General features: G+C 45.0%; 1 protein-coding gene across 1 annotated transcript in view; it reads left to right on the top strand.

Annotated features, from left to right (window-relative positions):
• Nucleotides 1-9,231: 9,231 nt before the first annotated feature.
• The window catches only part of LOC138948420 (E3 ubiquitin-protein ligase TRIM45-like), a 19,199-nt gene continuing 8,430 nt past the window's right edge, over nt 9,232-20,000 (top strand). Inside the window, exons 1-4 of the mRNA XM_070319954.1 lie at nt 9,232-11,820; nt 13,927-14,125; nt 17,221-17,312; nt 17,851-18,089. Coding sequence (XP_070176055.1) covers nt 9,791-11,820; nt 13,927-14,125; nt 17,221-17,312; nt 17,851-18,089 — 2,560 coding nt within the window. The 5' untranslated portion in view covers nt 9,232-9,790. The remainder of the gene's footprint in view (nt 11,821-13,926; nt 14,126-17,220; nt 17,313-17,850; nt 18,090-20,000) is intronic.

The following is a 20,000-nucleotide window of genomic DNA, read 5'->3' on the forward strand; positions in this document are numbered from 1 at the left end:
AATGGACAATAAAGTGTTGTTATTGTCGTACGAGTCAGCATTTTAAAGATACATCTATGTTCCCCAACACTGGTCTTCCCAGGCGTTTACATTGGACAAGAACCGTCATCCCTTTTGAGTCACTTGAGAAAAAGTGACTCTATGTAATCGGTCAGTGTTAGTCTGTCCGGCCGGCCGTCCGTAGACACCACCTTAAACGTTGGACTTTTCTCGGAAACTATCAAAGCGATCGGGCTCATATTTTGTTTAGTCGTGACCTCCAATGACCTCTACACTTTAACGATGGTTTCGTTGACCTTTGACCTTTTTCAAGGTCACAGGTCAGCGTCAAAGGAAAAATTAGACATTTTATATCTTTGACAAAGTTCATCGGATGTGATTGAAACTTTGTAGGATTATTCTTTACATCAAAGTATTTACATCTGTAGCCTTTTACGAACGTTATCAGAAAAACAAGGGAGATAACTAGCCTTTTCTGTTCGGCAACACACAACTTAACGTTGGGCTTTTCTCGGAAACTATAAAAGTGACCGGGCTCAAATTTTATGTGAACGTGACTCCCAGTGGCCTCTACACTTTGACGTCTGCTTTGGTGACCTTTGACCTTTTTCAAGGTCACAGGTATGTCTTGAAGGAAAAAAATTGAAATATCATATCTCTGAAACTATTCATCGGATTTGATTCAAACTTTATAGGATTATTCTTTACATCAAATTATTTACATCTGTATTGTGTTGTGAATAGCAATTTCTTCCTGTCCATCTGATGCCTCATATAATATTCAGAACTGCGAAAGTGACTCGATCGAGCGTTTGCTCTTCTTGTTCAAGAATTATACCAACAATCTACGCTTGCTAGTTTCTATGCAGTGGAAATATTTCGATAAATTCATTTTGTAACTGACACTCATGCTGACTTATAAAAGCATGTTTCGGACACAAAGTCCACAGGAATCAGTCAGGCCGTTACAGTTGGGAATATGATTGAAGAGAATACAGGGTTTAGCCTGGCCTGGGAGAATAAGGCAATGGGACATTTGTCCCCCTCAACCAAACTTCCGATGGCACATATAGTCGAAGCTATAGTCCCTGGTCGAAGGCATGAAGCGCCATGGAGGCCTGTACGCGTCACGTTTTGACCAAAGATGCAAAATGGTGCAATATGGTGCCATCTGAGAATTAGCCGCTATATCGTGTTATCTGTGTGTGTGTGTGTGTGTGTGTGTGTGTATGCAAGTAATCCGACGTAAAGTCTACAATTCGGTGGTGGCGTAGCGGTACGTAATCTCAATGCGCCCTTTGACTCACTGAAGGGAATTGTGATGGGACATTTTGACGGCGCACTAGTAAATGAAACCCTGGAATATGCTGTTATCCCGAGTACAGTCTTGAACAGATTGTCGGTGATGCACACATGATGATAGCTTTCACGAGAACGTGTGTACCATTAAAAGGCTCTGAGCCGTGATTCAAGACACACAACACATGGCGTGAAAACCAATCAAGTCACTGTGGCTAGTTAAGCAGAAGTCAGTTAGGGTTGCAGCAGCAGAGGTGGATTAAGCTTTTGGTTTGCTTTTTTTAAAATTTTTTTTATCTTCAAATCATTTTTTCTCTTTTTGTAATCCATGCTTCGTTCATTACACGCAGATATGTGGAAATTGGTCGACTGCAGACTGAAGCCCATGCCGCAGGTGAGGTGTGTTGCGCTTTTGATTGCTAAATACTTTTTCTTCTGTGACGGTAACATTTGGTTCTTGTACCACAGACAGACATGTACGGAAACAGACAGGCACAGCCGACTGACTAATGCTTTTGTGATGGGGTGGAGTAGAGAAGGGAGGGGGGGGGGGGGGGTGCTCAGGCAGGAAGCATTCAATAGAACCGCCAAGTCAGGGGTTGTAGTTACGTGACTTTATTTAACTATTACCAGAAGTCAGTGTAGTGAACGCAACCCTTCCTTGCTGACATCAACACATAGGTGCACAAAACGAGCCGAGTCTAGGGCGGGGATGTAGCTCAGTCGGTAGCGCGCTGGATTTGTAGTCCAGTTGGCCGCTGTCAGCGTGAGTTCGTCCCCACGTTCGGCGAGAGATTTATTTCTCAGAGTCAACTTTGTGTGCAGACTCTCCTCGGTGTCCGAACACCCCCCCCCCCCCCCCCCCCCCCGTGTGTACACGCAAGCACAAGACCAAGTGCGCACGAAAAAGATCCTGTAATCCATGTCAGAGTTCGGTGGGTAAAAGAAACACGAAAATACCCAGCATGCTTCCTCCGAAAACGGCGTATGGCTGCCTAAATGGCGGGGTAAAAAACGGTCATACACCTAAAATTCCACTCGTGCAAAAAACACGAGTGTACGTGGGAGTTTCAGCCCACGAACGCAGAAGAAGAAGAAGAAGAGCCGAGTCTACATTTGGATCAAAATCTCTTTACCCTAAATCAACTGAGCGGGCATGTGCCTCCTTTTCCTGGGGCTAACACAATGCTGTATAAAAATCAAACCCAAGCTACACCAAGTGACCTCAGTATACACCCCCCCCCCCCTCCCTTCGTCAACACCCCTCCTCCCTTCTCAGGCTTGCAGCAGAAGCGTGGAGCGAACAAAACAGACGTTTTGGGCATTGGTCACGGCCACTGAATGAGTTACAGAAACAAACACATGAAAGGCTTCTCATAGTTTCTGCTTGGTGGAAAAGGTAGAGGGTCATGCAGCTAGGAATATGAGGTAAGAGTGGGGAGTGAGTGGGTAAGGGTGGGGGCCCTGTTGGTGGGGATGGAGGGAAAGTATCAGTGACAAATCTGCAAGGAATTTGCAAGACTGTTTTCTCTGTGACAATGTTGGGTGTGTGTGTGTTTCTGTCCGCGGTCTGCATATATAGGTACGCTCATGTGGTCGCTTTGTAGAGAGGAGGAGGAGAAGAAGAACGAGGAGGAGGAGGTTGAGAGAGAGAGAGAGAGAGAGAGAGAGAGAGAGAGAGAGAGAGAGAGAGAGAGAGAGAGAGAGAGAGAGAGAGAGAGAGAGGGAGGGGGACAGAGAGAGAGAGGGAGGGAGAGAGAGAGAGGGAGAGAGAGGGAGAGAGGGAGAGAGAGAGAGAGAGAGAGAGAGAGAGAGAGAGAGAGAGAGAGAGAGAGAGTTTTCGGACTCTAATAATTATATACTTGTGTACTAATTACATGGTGATACATATTCTAGTATGCTTCCCACTGTTTGAAACATTACTATCGATTCAGTTTTGAACTTACCTCCGTTCTGCGTTATTCTGTTGCCGTACGTAGTTCCTCTCTCTATCCTTCCACGGCCTGTTTTGACACTCTAGTAAGCTCATTGTTTAACTGACTATATGTTGCGAAACATCGCCTCATCGGGGATCACTACAACAGATGTGTGCGGAGTACAATGTATCAGCAAGACCTACAGTAATCCTGCAGCACTGAGACACTCAGTTTCCAGCAATCCCGCTACAGTCATCGGGTTTTAAAGACCACATTAGTTTTACAAATAAAAGTGACGTGAGCAAATGAATTATCTTGAAAAATATCGCCATCCAATTATTATTATAATCATTGCCTATTTTGAGTTTTCGTCGATTTTTGATCGGTCTCTTCCGTGTTTGCCACGTCAATTTTAGGGGTACCTTTATTTGAGCAGCGGTCACGTTATCACTGTTAAAGAAATCAATGATCCGAAAGATGTCCCAGATAAGATGAGGGGACGGCCTTAAATGCTTTAGAAAGTTTGAATGAAATGACACGGAAATTAATGCTTTAATTTGGGTGCGTAATATGTCGCAATGATTTGATTGCTAAGTTTACTGAAAGACATACTATCCAAGAAGGCGTTCTATAAAAGTTTTCTGGGGAGTGCGACCTGAAGAAGTACAAGGGAGATACACCACGCACAGCACACCTTGGCGACATTAGGGGAAGGGCTCCTAATATGGACCACTTTTGTTTCATGCTGATAACTAGCTTGTTTTCTTGCGAAGAAGTTTCATTTTGTGTTTGGTAGTCCTTCTCTCTTATGTTAATCGTTAGGCCTAATTGGAATGAAATAGCTTTGATAGGCATTCAGCAAAAATTAAATACAGAAAAAATCACAAATGGTCCATATAAGGCGCCCAGGCTCTTAATATGAAGTGGCCTTCACGAATCACTGTCAAAAGCCCCCTATACTTCAAAATAACATGATACAACTTAGTGTGCAAGTCAGACTAATTCAAATATGCTTTAGATTTATCTGTTTCGGGTTGATGAGACCATTGTTTGAAGCACACCAGGAAACTAAAGAAGCATATCAAAAATAGAGTAAAAATAAGTGAAATTATCAACTTCCACAAAAAGAAGACAATTTGATATTTTTTTTTGAAATATCGTGGGCTAGTTATAGATTATTTTCAGCAAGCTTCCTAATGAATTAATGATAATAGTCTTTAGCTTTTAATTTCTTCGATTTATTGAAGGTGGTCCATATTAGGGGACTCACACATACTTTGAGATTTTGCTATTATTTTTTGTTTGCAGTAGAAACTCGGGGTCAAAACTGCTAAAATGTAACAAATACAGTCTTAGCTGTCATATATAGCAATTTTTGTGTGATAAAAGCTTTGGCTGTGGACAGAAACGAGTCCGTTTTAGGCGTCAAAGTTAGAGTGAACGCTGCCAAAAGGGAACAAGTCGCGTAAGGCGAAAATACAATATTTAGTCAAGTAGCTGTCGAACTCACAGAATAAAACTGAACGCAATGCCATTTTTCAGCAAGACCGTATACTCGTAGCATCGTCAGTCCACCGCTCATGGCAAAGGCAGTGAAATTGACAAGAAGAGCGGGGTAGTAGTTGCGCTAAGAAGGATAGCACGCTTTTCTGTACCTCTCTTTGTTTTAACTTTCTGAGCGTGTTTTTAATCCAAACATATCATATCTATATGTTTTTGGAATCAGGAACCGACAAGGAATAAGATGAAAGTGTTTTTAAATTGATTTGGACAATTTAATTTTGATAATAATTTTTATATATTTAATTTTCAGAGCTTGTTTTTAATCCGAATATAACATATTTATATGTTTTTGGAATCAGCAAATGATGGAGAATAAGATAAACGTAAATTTGGATCGTTTTATAAATTTTATTTTTTTTTACAATTTTCAGATTTTTAATGACCAAAGTCATTAATTAATTTTTAAGCCACCAAGCTGAAATGCAATACTGAAGTCCGGGCTTCGTCGAAAATTACTTGACCAAAATTTCAACCAATTTGGTTGAAAAATGAGGGCGTGACAGTGCCGCCTCAACTTTCACGAAAAGCCGGATATGACGTCATCAAAGACATTTATCAAAAAAATGAAAAAAACGTATGGGGATATCATACCCAGGAACTCTCATGTCAAATTTCATAAAGATCGGTCCAGTAGTTTAGTCTGAATCGCTCTACACACACACACAGACACACACACACACACGCACATACACCACGACCCTCGTCTCGATTCCCCCCTCTACGTTAATACATTTAGTCAAAACTTGACTAAATGTAAAAAGATAAAAGGCCTAACGGTTTTAAGGTTTGTGTTTCTGCAACTGTTTTGACATGCGCAAGTTATCCAGATAGGGTGAATACAGCGAATGAAATTGTTTTTAGCGCTCTAGCGCCGTTAGTTTGTCAGATCAAGAGGTGGTCCATATTAGGAGCCGGTCCATATTAGGAGCCCTTCCCCTACATGAAATGGGAAGAAAAATGGCCTCCGCGATGGATTTTGGCTTAATGCCGTCACATTAAAACAATGATTAATCAACGCCAGAAATAACCAGTAACTGTTTGATCCTCACCTAGTTAACCTTAACAGGTCATCTGAGGGAGCAGCACCCAGCATGTTATACCCACCTGCTTGTAAAGACTTCAAAGGGACTGTAGCATTTCAGAGCGGTCCGTATGTCGGGCCCAACTTCATTATGGTCCCATGAAAACTATCCTCTGCAGCTGCATCAGCAGACACTGTGATCATTACGAGCAACTGCACTTTCTGATGTGTTCACACAGTCTAATATCCTTGGCAGGCGACGTGTAAACCAATTTTTATGGACACCAAGATGGGATCTTAGAGGCTGTGCGTTAAATGATGGAAGGGAAGGATTAGGGTGTGTGTGTGCCGTGTGTGTGTGTGCGATTCTTTTATTCTGGAGAACAAATGGCGAAGTGATCGGGTGCATTTTGTCTTGGTTCGTCCAGTTTCACCAAGACCAGAGCTTTGCAAAATCTCAGTGTTGCTTGTAATTACAGAACACGTCTTTATTTACAACTTTTACAACTCGTATTCCAAAAGTAAGTGTCACTTTGAATTAGACAAATCAGTTTATCTTTTAGCCCATCGCCAGTGAATGTCCCCAGTCCGTTCAAGGGCGTCTGGAGGACGCAAAGAATCATTTCTTAGTTCAGTATTCTTCAAAAGAAAATACATCTAGTTTAATTTGCCACGGATGATGCTAAGATGTATCTTCTTCGGCACATTTTCCCCAATGGCCATAACACTTTGGTCAATTTTGCGACGTTCAACTTCGTTCTTAGTGTCACATTACTACAACTGTGAAAAAAAAAGTTCAACAGATCTGTCTAAATGATGGCAACATTTTCGGAAAAACAAAGCTTCGGTGCTTTGCCGACAGTGAACATCAAACGACATCGAAAATGAAAATGAAAACTGAGACCCAGGTGTTGAAAAGCCAACTGAACACTTCCCGGCTATACTCTGTTCCATCCAACTGAACACTTCCCGGCTATACTCTGTTCCATCCAACTGAACACTTCCCGGCTATACTCTGTTCCATCCAACTGAACACTTCCCGGCTATACTCTGTTCCATCCAACTGAACACTTCCCGGCTATACTCTGTTCCATCCAACTGAACACTTCCCGGCTATACTCTGTTCCATCCAACTGAACACTTCCCGGCTATACTCTGTTCCATCCAACTGAACACTTCCCGGCTATACTCTGTTCCATCCAACTGAACACTTCCCGGCTATACTCTGTTCCATCCAACTGAACACTTCCCGGCTATACTCTGTTCCATCCAACTGAACACTTCCCGGCTATACTCTGTTCCATCCAACTGAACACTTCCCGGCTATACTCTGTTCCATCCAACTGAACACTTCCCGGCTATACTCTGTTCCATCCAACTGAACACTTCCCGGCTATACTCTGTTCCATCCAACTGAACACTTCCCGGCTATACTCTGTTCCATCCAACTGAACACTTCCCGGCTATACTCTGTTCCATCCAACTGAACACTTCCCGGCTATACTCTGTTCCATCCAACTGAACACTTCCCGGCTATACTCTGTTCCATCCAACTGAACACTTCCCGGCTATACTCTGTTCCATCCAACTGAACACTTCCCGGCTATACTCTGTTCCATCCAACTGAACACTTCCCGGCTATACTCTGTTCCATCCAACTGAACACTTCCCGGCTATACTCTGTTCCATCCAACTGAACACTTCCCGGCTATACTCTGTTCCATCCAACTGAACACTTCCCGGCTATACTCTGTTCCATCCAACTGAACACTTCCCGGCTATACTCTGTTCCATCCAACTGAACACTTCCCGGCTATACTCTGTTCCATCCAAATGAACACTTCCCGGCTATACTCTGTTCCATCCAACTGAACACTTCCCGGCTATACTCTGTTCCATCCAACTGAACACTTCCCGGCTATACTCTGTTCCATCCAACTGAACACTTCCCGGCTATACTCTGTTCCATCCAACTGAACACTTCCCGGCTATACTCTGTTCCATCCAACTGAACACTTCCCGGCTATACTCTGTTCCATCCAACTGAACACTTCCCGGCTATACTCTGTTCCATCCAACTGAACACTTCCCGGCTATACTCTGTTCCATCCAACTGAACACTTCCCGGCTATACTCTGTTCCATCCAACTGAACACTTCCCGGCTATACTCTGTTCCATCCAACTGAACACTTCCCGGCTATACTCTGTTCCATCCAACTGAACACTTCCCGGCTATACTCTGTTCCATCCAACTGAACACTTCCCGGCTATACTCTGTTCCATCCAACTGAACACTTCCCGGCTATACTCTGTTCCATCCAACTGAACACTTCCCGGCTATACTCTGTTCCATCCAACTGAACACTTCCCGGCTATACTCTGTTCCATCCAACTGAACACTTCCCGGCTATACTCTGTTCCATCCAACTGAACACTTCCCGGCTATACTCTGTTCCATCCAACTGAACACTTCCCGGCTATACTCTGTTCCATCCAACTGAACACTTCCCGGCTATACTCTGTTCCATCCAACTGAACACTTCCCGGCTATACTCTGTTCCATCCAACTGAACACTTCCCGGCTATACTCTGTTCCATCCAACTGAACACTTCCCGGCTATACTCTGTTCCATCCAACTGAACACTTCCCGGCTATACTCTGTTCCATCCAACTGAACACTTCCCGGCTATACTCTGTTCCATCCAACTGAACACTTCCCGGCTATACTCTGTTCCATCCAACTGAACACTTCCCGGCTATACTCTGTTCCATCCAACTGAACACTTCCCGGCTATACTCTGTTCCATCCAACTGAACACTTCCCGGCTATACTCTGTTCCATCCAACTGAACACTTCCCGGCTATACTCTGTTCCATCCAACTGAACACTTCCCGGCTATACTCTGTTCCATCCAACTGAACACTTCCCGGCTATACTCTGTTCCATCCAACTGAACACTTCCCGGCTATACTCTGTTCCATCCAACTGAACACTTCCCGGCTATACTCTGTTCCATCCAACTGAACACTTCCCGGCTATACTCTGTTCCATCCAACTGAACACTTCCCGGCTATACTCTGTTCCATCCAACTGAACACTTCCCGGCTATACTCTGTTCCATCCAACTGAACACTTCCCGGCTATACTCTGTTCCATCCAACTGAACACTTCCCGGCTATACTCTGTTCCATCCAACTGAACACTTCCCGGCTATACTCTGTTCCATCCAACTGAACACTTCCCGGCTATACTCTGTTCCATCCAACTGAACACTTCCCGGCTATACTCTGTTCCATCCAACTGAACACTTCCCGGCTATACTCTGTTCCATCCAACTGAACACTTCCCGGCTATACTCTGTTCCATCACCTAATTTGTTCTCTGTTTTTATCGTTTCAGATTTTTCGAACAACTTCGCAACAACTCACCACGAAGATCTGCTAATCATCAACACGTTCTCCCGCGGGTTGAACATCATCGAACGCTAATCATCAACACGTTCTCCCGCGGGTTGAACATCATCGAACGCTAATCATCACGTTCTCCCGCGGGTTGAACATCATCGAACGCTAATCATCAACACGTTCTCCCGCGGGTTGAACATCATCGAACGCTAATCATCAACACGTTCTCCCGCGGGTTGAACATCATCGAACGCAAATCATCAACACGTTCTCCCGCGGGTTGAACCTCATCGAACGCTAATCATTCTCGGTAGCAGAATGGAGACGACAAGAGAAGATGCACGCGCTCCAATTTAAATCACCGATCGAGTAAAAGTGCCCAGTGCAGCCTCGTCCTTGTGCTGTCCTCGTTTCAATCTAGCACCAAGGCCTACCATACTCCACAACAGAATGAAGAAAACAAAAACAGATACACGCGTTTCAATTTTTAAGCTGAGTTCTAGCTTTTAAGCTTGCAGTTACACCTTGCTCGTGATACCCGCGACATCCTACATTACGACCTTGAAACACGCCAACCACTCACCATGTCGATGTTGACAAGACTCAAAAACTCCTTTCGTAAAAATAACGGCCGTGTTTCAGAAACGGCGGGAAGGAATGGACCCGCTTCTCCGAAGACCGGTCGTTCTTCGCTGTCGTCACCAAAGACCGGTCGTTCTTCGCTGTCGTCGCCAAAGACCGGTCTTTCAGCCGAAGGACAAAGCAGGAGCGGAAACATGACTGACGTGAAAGCCATGCTGAAAGCAGAGGACGGAGATTCAGCGAAGGATGGAAGTGTTCAGAACGCTTTCGGCGTTGAGCAGAACACTTCAGGGAACACGTCCATACAGGACGATTTTGAGACAGAACGGAACACCGATGAAAAAAACACTTCCGGACAGAACGCCGCCACGTCCGCACAGAACATTTCCTCACAGAGTAGCACACATCAGAACATCTCTGCCAGGAACAATTCAACACAAAACAGTTCTCCCTCGAAGAGCAACTCTTCTAACAACATCTCCAGCTCCACGAGCTTGCAGTCATCTTCGTCGTCATTGACGATGACGTCACAGAGGAAGAGCAAGTCCAGCAGCTTGGTGGACACGGCGGAGGACGTTGAGCACGACGACGCGACGTGTCCAAAGTCCAACAACACCCCTGTGGACGACAGTGACGAGAGCTACGATAACCTCCCCTTTGCTGACGCGCGTGACGAGAACGTGCTGGACACCACGCACGACATCTCCTTCAAGGACACTGAATCCACCATGGAGAACGTCGAGCACTCGGAAGAGTTCTCCACCGAGGGTTTAGCAGCTGAGACGTTTTCGGAAATTCCCGATGGAGACTGTGGTTTGAGGCGGACAGCGAGAAGCTCGGAAATTCCCGATGAAGACTACAATTTGAGGCGGACAGCGGGAAGCGCGAACCCCAACCGAGCCAGTTTCGGGGCCAACTTGCAAGAGGTTTTGGGCAGAGCCGAAGAAGCGGGAAGTTTGAAGAACTCTGGTAAAGCCGGAATGCTTGAAGACACTTCTGCCAAGATAAAAAGACTTACAAACTCTTTTAAGGCAGACAATGTTGTGAGGGAAGAAAGTGCCGCAGACCCTGTTACAAGCGGAGGAGTGCTAGTACAACCGAACAGAGCAAACCCTATCGCGGCAGCTGCCTGCGTCATCCCCCAGACCCTGAAGAAATCGCCCTCGACCCCCATGCTGGGACTCCACAGACGCCCCGCAGAGGACCTGACCTGCAGAGTGTGCAACGAGCTGTTCAAGAAGCCGCGGATCTTACCCTGTCTTCACACGTTCTGCACCACCTGCGTCATCAACCTTCAGACCTACCCCATCAACGTGCTGGAGGAGAGATCCCACACCCCGAGAGACCTCAACCCCGAGGCGGACTCACGAGAGCTTCTCTCTCCCAGCCCCGTGCAAGGATCCACATCGTCGGCGTCCACTTTCAGCCAGAAGTCCGGCAGCAGTCACAAATCCTCAGACTCGTCTACTAAGAACGAGGATCAACAGAGGAGCGGGAAGAGAGTGGTTCTGTGTCCGACCTGTCTCAAAGAGACGCGGGTTTCGCGGACGGTGGAAGAACTTCCCAGGAATTATGTGATGGAGAGGAGAGTTGCGGAGGATGTTGCTGCTCGGGGAGGCGTGATTCGGCTGGAGTGCGATTCCTGCGCCGAGTTCAGCGAATCGACTCGGGTGACCGTGAGGTGTATGGACTGTGCTGAGAATCTCTGCTCCCTCTGCGAGCTTGCTCATCGACGTCAGAAGAAAACAAAACGTCATCAACTCATTGACGTCACCCCAAACCAAACCTCTGAAAACTCTCCTGTTCCTCAACACACTTCCCAGACCAATGGAAACTCATCATCTAATCACAGAGACAGGAAAAATCACGTGCTTTCCAAAGTCCCGCCTCCTCGCCAGATCAACTGCAACCGCCATCCAGAAGAGGAGCTGAAACTGTTTTGCATGTCATGTGACCTGCCCATTTGCCGAGACTGCGTGGTCGTGGATCATCGAGACCATGATTGTCAGTTTTTGTGCCAAGAACTATTTAGGTAAGAATTTCCTTGCTTGATATTTGTTACTTGAACCCACTCCGCCTCGTAAAACCAGCTCGCCTCCCCGTCTCAGGTCCCTTCCCCTATTTAGCAGCTCGCCTCCCCGTCTCAGGTCCCTTCCCCTATTTAGCAGGCCGCTTTTCCTAGGAAGAAAATAACACTCATTTCGCTGAGGTTGACCACACAGGACTATCATTATGATATTACCATACCTTACCTTACCATGTCTTACCTTACCTTGCCATATATCTTACCTTACATTACCTTACCTTTACTTACCTTACCTTGCCATATCTTGCCTTACCTTGCCATATCTTACCTTACATTACCTTACCTTTATTTACCTTACCTTGCCATATCTGACCTTACCTTTACTTACCTTACCTTGCCATATCTTACCTTACATTACCTTACCTTTACTTACCTTACCTTACCATACCTTGCCATATCTTACCTTACATTACCTTACCTTTATTTACCTTACCTTGCCATATCTTACCTTACATTAGCTTACATTACCTTACCTTTACTTACCTTAACTTACCTCACCTTGCCATTATCTTACCTTACCTTGCCATATATATAACCGGCACGGTTGGCCTAGTGGTAAGGCGTCCGCCCCGTGATCGGGAGGTCGTGGGTACCGGGTTCGAACCCCGGCCGGGTCATACCTAAGACTTTAAAATTGGCAATCTAGTGGCTGCTCCGCCTGGCGTCTGGCATTATGGGGTTAGTGCTAGGACTGGTTGGTCCGGTGTCAGAATAATGTGACTGGGTGAGACATGAAGCCTGTGCTTCGACTTCTATCTTGTGTGTGGCGCACGTTATATATCAAAGCAGCACCGCCCTGATATGGCCCTTCGTGATCGGCTGGGCGTCAAGCAAACAAACCAAAACATTATCTTACCTTACCTTGCCATATCTTACCTTACCTTGCCATATGTTACCTTACCTTGCCATATCTTACCTTACCTTGCCATATCTTACCTTACCTTGCCATATCTTACCTTACCTTGCCATGTCTTACCTTACCTTGCCATATCTTACCTTACCTTGCCATATGTTACCTTACCTTGCCATATCTTACCTTACCTTGCCATATGTTACCTTACCTTGCCATATCTTACCTTACCTTGCCATATCTTACCTTACCTTGCCATATCTTACGTTACCTTGCCATATCTTACGTTACCTTGCCATATCTTACCTTACCTTGCCATACCTTACCTTACCTTGCCATATCTTACCTTACCTTGCCATATCTTACCTTTCCTTGCCATATCTTACCTTACCTTGCCATATGTTACCTTACCTTGCCATATGTTACCTTACCTTGCCATATCTTACCTTACCTTGCCATATGTTACCTTACCTTGCCATATCTTACCTTACCTTGCCATATCTTACCTTACCTTGCCATATCTTACCTTACCTTGCCATATCTTACCTTACCTTGCCATACCTTACCTTGCCATATCTTACCTTACCTTGCCATATCTTACCTTACCTTGCCATATCTTACCTTACCTTGCCATATCTTACCTTACCTTGCCATATGTTACCTTACCTTGCCATATGTTACCTTACCTTGCCATTTACCTTACCTTGCCATATCTTACCTTACCTTGCCATATGTTACCTTACCTTGCCATATGTTACCTTACCTTGCCATATCTTACCTTACCTTGCCATATCTTACCTTACATTGCCATATCTTACCTTACCTTGCCATATCTTACCTTACCTTGCCATATCTTACCTTACCTTGCCATATCTTACCTTACCTTGCCATATCTTACCTTACCTTGCCATATCTTACCTTACCTTGCCATATCTTACCTTACCTTGCCATATCTGACCTTACCTTGCCATATCTTACCTTACCTTGCCATATCTTACCTTACCTTGCCATATCTTACCTTGCCATATCTTACCTTACCTTGCCATATCTTACCTTACCTTGCCATATCTTACCTTACCTTGCCATATCTTACCTTACCTTGCCATATCTTACCTTACCTTGCCTTATCTTACCTTACCTTGCCATGTCTTACCTTACCTTGCCATATCTTACCTTACATTACCTTATATTTGTGTTTGCAGACAGCAGATGAGCGAAGTGCAGCAGATGATACGGTCAGTGGTACCCCGGATCACGGCAGTCGACCAACAACTGAAAAAGGTCTCGGACACCCAAGACGCCATCCGGTCACGTGCCGATGACGTCATCAACGAGATTAACCAGCACATGGACACCTACCTGTCCGCCATTCAACAGCATCGTCAGCGGCTGCTGCAACAGGTGAAAATATGACGACACAAGATTGAAATGTAGTTCCAATCATCTGCCATTTGGCAGCCAATCAGTCGTATCTTTTCTAATGTTTTTGTGTGTGTCTTGCTTAAAGGCATATGCACGCGCTCCCGTGTTTACAAAGTGTAGTTTGCCCATAATCGATATCAAACGCACCATAAGACCATATAATGACGATATGTCACCATGCGCGGACCATAATACATGCATTACAGCTTGTTCTAGCCTCTGAAAAAGTGAGGATGTCAACAAAGCCGCGGTGTTAGCTCCCTTGCATCAACGTTACATGTGTTGCCAAATCTATAAATAGGACGATCCAGATCAAAATGAAAATTAACATATCTCAACATTGAAGGGGTCCTAGGCCACAATATTTTGCAGGGAACTTAATTTAGCATGTCTCCAGCTGTTGGTAAAACAATTAGCGTGTATAGTCATCGAGTACATATGCCTTTAATCAAAGCTACTCTCCTTCTTGTGAAAACAGTTGGGTTTGGTATCTCGGATCTGCACTGGCTTTTACATCCTTTCATGTGGATACATAACGGGCGGGGATGTAGCTCAGTCAGGGCGGGGATGTAGCTCAGTCAGGGCGGGGATGTAGCTCAGTCAGGGCGGGGATGTAGCTCAGTCAGGGCGGGGATGTAGCTCAGTCAGGGCGGGGATGTAGCTCAGTCAGGGCGGGGATGTAGCTCAGTCAGGGCGGGGATGTAGCTCAGTCAGGGCGGGGATGTAGCTCAGTCAGGGCGGGGATGTAGCTCAGTCAGGGCGGGGATGTAGCTCAGTCAGGGCGGGGATGTAGCTCAGTCAGGGCGGGGATGTAGCTCAGTCAGGGCGGGGATGTAGCTCAGTCAGGGCGGGGATGTAGCTCAGTCAGGGCGGTAGCGCGCTGGATTTGTATCCAGTTGGCCGCTGTCAGCGTGAGTTCGTCCCCACGTTCGGCGAGAGATTTATTTCTCAGAGTCAACTTTGTGTGCAGACTCTCCTCGGTGTCCAAACACCCCCGTGTGTACACGCAAGCACAAGACCAAGTGCGCACGAAAAAGATCCTGTAATCCATGTCAGAGTTCGGTGGGTTATAGAAACACGAAAATACCCAGCATGCTTCCTCCGAAAACGGCTGCCTAAATGGCGGGGTAAAAAACTGTCATACACGTAAAATTCCACTCGTGCAAGAGAAAAAAACACGGGTGTACGTGGGAGTTTCAGCCCACGAACGCAGAAGAAGAAGAAGATTTGGATACATACACAAAAAAATCGACATTCTTATTGCTTCCTGTGCAGGATGATACTAGTGTCTTTTAAGAAATTGATATACAACAAATATCACACTTCATTCAGAAAGCATTCAGTCCGTTGATTATAATAGGACTGGGTGGCCGAGTGGTAACGCACTTGCGCTCGGAAGCGAGATGTTGCGAGTTCGACCCTGGGTCAGGGCGTTAGCAATTTTCTCCCTCCTTTCCTAACCTAGGTGGTGGGTTCAAGTGAGCACTAGTCTTTCGGATGAGACGAAAAACCGAGGTCCCTTCGTGTACACTACATTGGGATGTGCACGTTAAAGATCCCACGATTGACAAAAGGGTCTTTCCTGGCAAAATTGTATAGGCATAGATAAAAATGTCCACCAAAATACCCGTGTGACTTGGAATAATAGGCCGTGAAAAGTAGGATATGCGCCGAAATGGCTGCGATCTGCTGGCCGATGTGAATGCGTGATGTATTGTGTAAACAAAAATTCCATCTCACACGGCATAAATAAATCCCTGCGCCTTGAATATGTGCGCGATATAAATTGCATAAAAAAAAAAGTTAAAAAAATCCCTGCGCTTAGAACTGTAGCCACGGACTACGCGCGATATAAGCCTCATATTGATTGATATTGATTGATATTGGTATGTGTCCAGCCTGACTGCTTGCTGTGGTGAGTTGGAATTTGTTTAAATGAACTACTTTCCGAAAAAGGCACCAGAGCACCAAGGCTTTTCATTTTTTGTTATGTGACATAGTGGAGGGATTTTCTTATTCCATGTTTCTTCTTCTTCTTCTTCGTTCATGGGCTTAGGCCCCCACGTTCACTCATGTTTTTAGCACGAGTGGATTTTTACGTGTATGACCGTTTTTACCCCGCCATTCAGGCAGCCATTCGCCGATTTCGGGGGAGGCATGCTGGGTATTTTCGTGTTTCTATAACCCACCGAACTCTGATATGGATTACAGGATCTTTTTTGTGCGCACTTGGTCTTGTGCTTACGTGTACACACGAAAGGGGTTAAGTCACTAGCAGGTCTACACATAAGTTGACCTGGGAGATCGGAAAAATCTCCACTCTTAACCAACCAGGCGGCAGCAACAGTGATTCGAATTCACGACCTCACGATTAGGAGGCCGACGGCTTACCACCACGCCACTGCGCCCGTCTTATTCCATGTTAAAACCGGTGTAGGATCCGGTCCGGTCCCCCCTCTGAAGTAGTCCCCCGGGGGACCAATTCGTGGCAAAAACTGCTCTATAATGGTCCCCCCTTAGACATCCAGCCTCGTTTTTCTTGTTACAATGTTAGTAATGTTACCAGCAATTTCAGAGAAAAGAAAGGAAAGAATCAGAGACTGGTTTCATTTCTTCTTATCAGTATTTATTTATTATTCGTTTTATTTCATGTGATTTTTCTTTTGAACGGCATTATAAATCAGATCTATTTTATTTTCTGCAAAATATAGTCAAACAAAGAGATTTCTGTCTGTGCACTACATAATACCGGACGAAGATATAGATTGAAAATGGCTTGAATGCCTAAGAAAAACGAGGCTGGATGTCTAAGGGGGGACCATTATAGAGAAGTTTTTGCCACGAATTGGTCCCCCGGGGGACTACTTCAGAGGGGGGACCGGACCGGATCCTACACCGGGCTTGGTCTGAGACGGCGAGGCGAACTGTTTTCACGAGGCGGATTGGGCCTTTAAGAGACCGATAGATGCACGTTCTTATGAATCATCTGCATGCTTTGTCCATAATTAACCGTTATATAAACTTGCTTTTTAATTAATGCTAATTTGTGTTTTGCTTGGTTGTGATGACGTCAGGTGGGGGCGGTGGTGGAGGAGAAACAGCACGCGCTGCACGTGACAGAGAGACATCTGAGACACGTGCGCTCTGATGTGGAGCAGACATGTAGGTCAGTCACTGTGCGTGTGTGCGTGTGTGTGTGTGTGTGTGTGAGTGTGTGTGTGTGAGTGTGTTTGTGTGTGTGTGTGTGTGTGTGTGTGTGTGTCAGTGTGAATGTGTGTATGTTTGTGTGTGTGTGTGTGTGTGTGTGTGTGTGTGTGTGTGTGTGTGTGTGTGTGTGTGTGTGTGTGTGTGTGTGTGTGTGTGTGTGTGCATTATCGTCATGTGTGTGTGTGTAAAACCTCGATCACGTTTTCAAATTAGACAAACTCCGGAAATAATTCTGTCGGGGTTGTGTTGGTTGTAAAGAGTGCATACTCTTGCTTTTAGTGAGGCGAGCTTTCCACGCGTTCTCCTAGCCCACGTGTTTCAGACACACCCCTCGCTTGTGACTAGCCTATGATGTGACGGGGGAAAGCTTGACTCAAGAAAAGCTAGAGCCCACGTACTCACTCTTTCACAACCCAAACAAACCCGTCAGAGTTATTTCCGAACATTGTCTAGTAAAAGCTAGTCAACATTCTCCATTCTCATTTCGACATTTCCAGGTTCGTGTCTGATATGATAGAAAATGCATCGGACGTGGAGATCCTATCGGTCAAGCGTCTGGTAACGGACCGCCTGACCGGACTGAAGCAACTAGTGACCGGTGTGCAGCATCAACCGGTCAGCACTTTCCTCAAGTTTTCCTCCTCCGAGAAAGGAGAGGTCGTCAACAAGTTCCAAATGTTCGGCAGAGTTATCTCCCGCAAGGCTTCTGCGGCTGCGTCAACCATCTTCACAGAAGGTGAGTTGAATAACTTGTAAAAAAAAATTACTCAATGAGTGCTCACCCGTGGAAGTGGAAACACCGAAAGAAAGAAAGAAACCAACAAACAAACTCTGAGCGAGTTTTCGCGAGTAACAGGGTTGAGCTACGGTAGGGTCACTGCGCATGTCTGGTTTTTTTCTTCGCGGAAACGCTGTTGGGTTGTGTCCAATCGCGTCCCTTGCAACAAGATGGCGACAAGCGCGTTACGGATTTACTGTTGTGGAGAGTTGATGGACGACGATGATGAACAAGCAGTACTGTTTTATTGTTGATGTGAATGTAATGCCAAAACATCGAACTATCGATTCGAACGTCAATGAAGAAGTGAGCGTGAAAATCGAGCGCAAAACAGCCGGGTAAAAGTTCAGGGCGCTAAAGTACATTTGAGCCGAAATCGCACCCAAACTCCTGTTGACCTCATTTCTTCCCAAAATAAACATCACTGCTAAAATAAAATGCATTAAAACCAAGACAGTATCCAACCCAGTATCCTTAATTTTTGAAAGGCTAAGTGATTTACAACAAATGTCTTCTCACAATCCGTAACTTTGTCAAAAAATATTTGCAGAAGTTTCTCACCTCGCCTTGGCAGCCATCTTGGAACTGGAGAGACCCTACGCAGGAAGCAAGGTTGAAAGTTGGTTAACCGGTGACGTCACTCCAGTCCTACCGGACCGAGTTTTTGCGACCTCCGGTTCGACTCAAGTCACCTTAGTTGACGCCAAAACTCGCTCTCTGCATAAAGCAAGGAATCAAGCAAGAAAGCAAGGACGCAAGCAAACCAAACAAGTCGCGCAAGGCGAAAATACAACATTTAGTCAAGTAGCTGTCGAACTCACAGAATGAAACTGAAGGCAATGCAACGCAGCAAGACCGTATACTCGTAGCATCGTCAGGCCACCGCTCATGGCAAAGGCAGTGAAATTGACAAGAAGAGCGGGGTAGTAGTTGCGCTAAGAAGGATAGCACGCTTTTCTGTACCTCTCTTTGTTTTAACTTTCTGAGCGTGTTTTTAATCCAAACATATCATATCTATATGTTTTTGGAATCAGGAACCGACAAGGAATAAGATGAAAGTGTTTTTAAATTGATTTGGACAATTTAATTTTGATAATAATTTTTATATATTTAATTTTCAGAGCTTGTTTTTAATCCGAATATAACATATTTATATGTTTTTGGAATGAGCAAATGATGGAGAATAAGATAAACGTAAATTAGGATCGTTTTATAAATTTTTATTTTTTTTTACAATTTTCAGATTTTTAATGACCAAAGTCATTAATTAATTTTTAAGCCACCAAGCTGAAATGCAATACCAAACCCCGGGCTTCGTCGAAGATTACTTGACCAAAATTTCAACCAATTTGGTTGAAAAATGAGGGCGTGACAGTGCCGCCTCAACTTTCACGAAAAGCCGGATATGACGTCATCAAAGACATTTATCAAAAAAATGAAAAAAACGTATGGGGATTTCATACCCAGGAACTCTCATGTCAAATTTCATAAAGATCGGTCCAGTAGTTTAGTCTGAATTGCTCTACACACACACACACACACACACACACACGCACACACGCACACACGCACACACGCACATACACCACGACCCTCGTTTCGATTCCCCCTCGATGTTAAAATATTTAGTCAAAACTTGACTAAATATAAAAAGCAAACACTCAAACACGCCAAGTTTTACTCTCTCTCACCCATACGCTCGCTCTCTCACTTTATTATTTTATGGCAAGCAAGCAGCGAGCATGGAAACGAACAGGACAAATATGCATATCATTACATATAATTAAAGACACAATCCTTCTAATGTTCGGGATCAGATCTACAAGAGCTGGGTTTTTTAAATATTGAAATAAGAGCGAAAGTACACTA

Source organism: Littorina saxatilis, linkage group LG15 (assembly GCF_037325665.1).
Source record: "Littorina saxatilis isolate snail1 linkage group LG15, US_GU_Lsax_2.0, whole genome shotgun sequence".
Lineage (NCBI taxonomy): Eukaryota > Metazoa > Mollusca > Gastropoda > Littorinimorpha > Littorinidae > Littorina > Littorina saxatilis.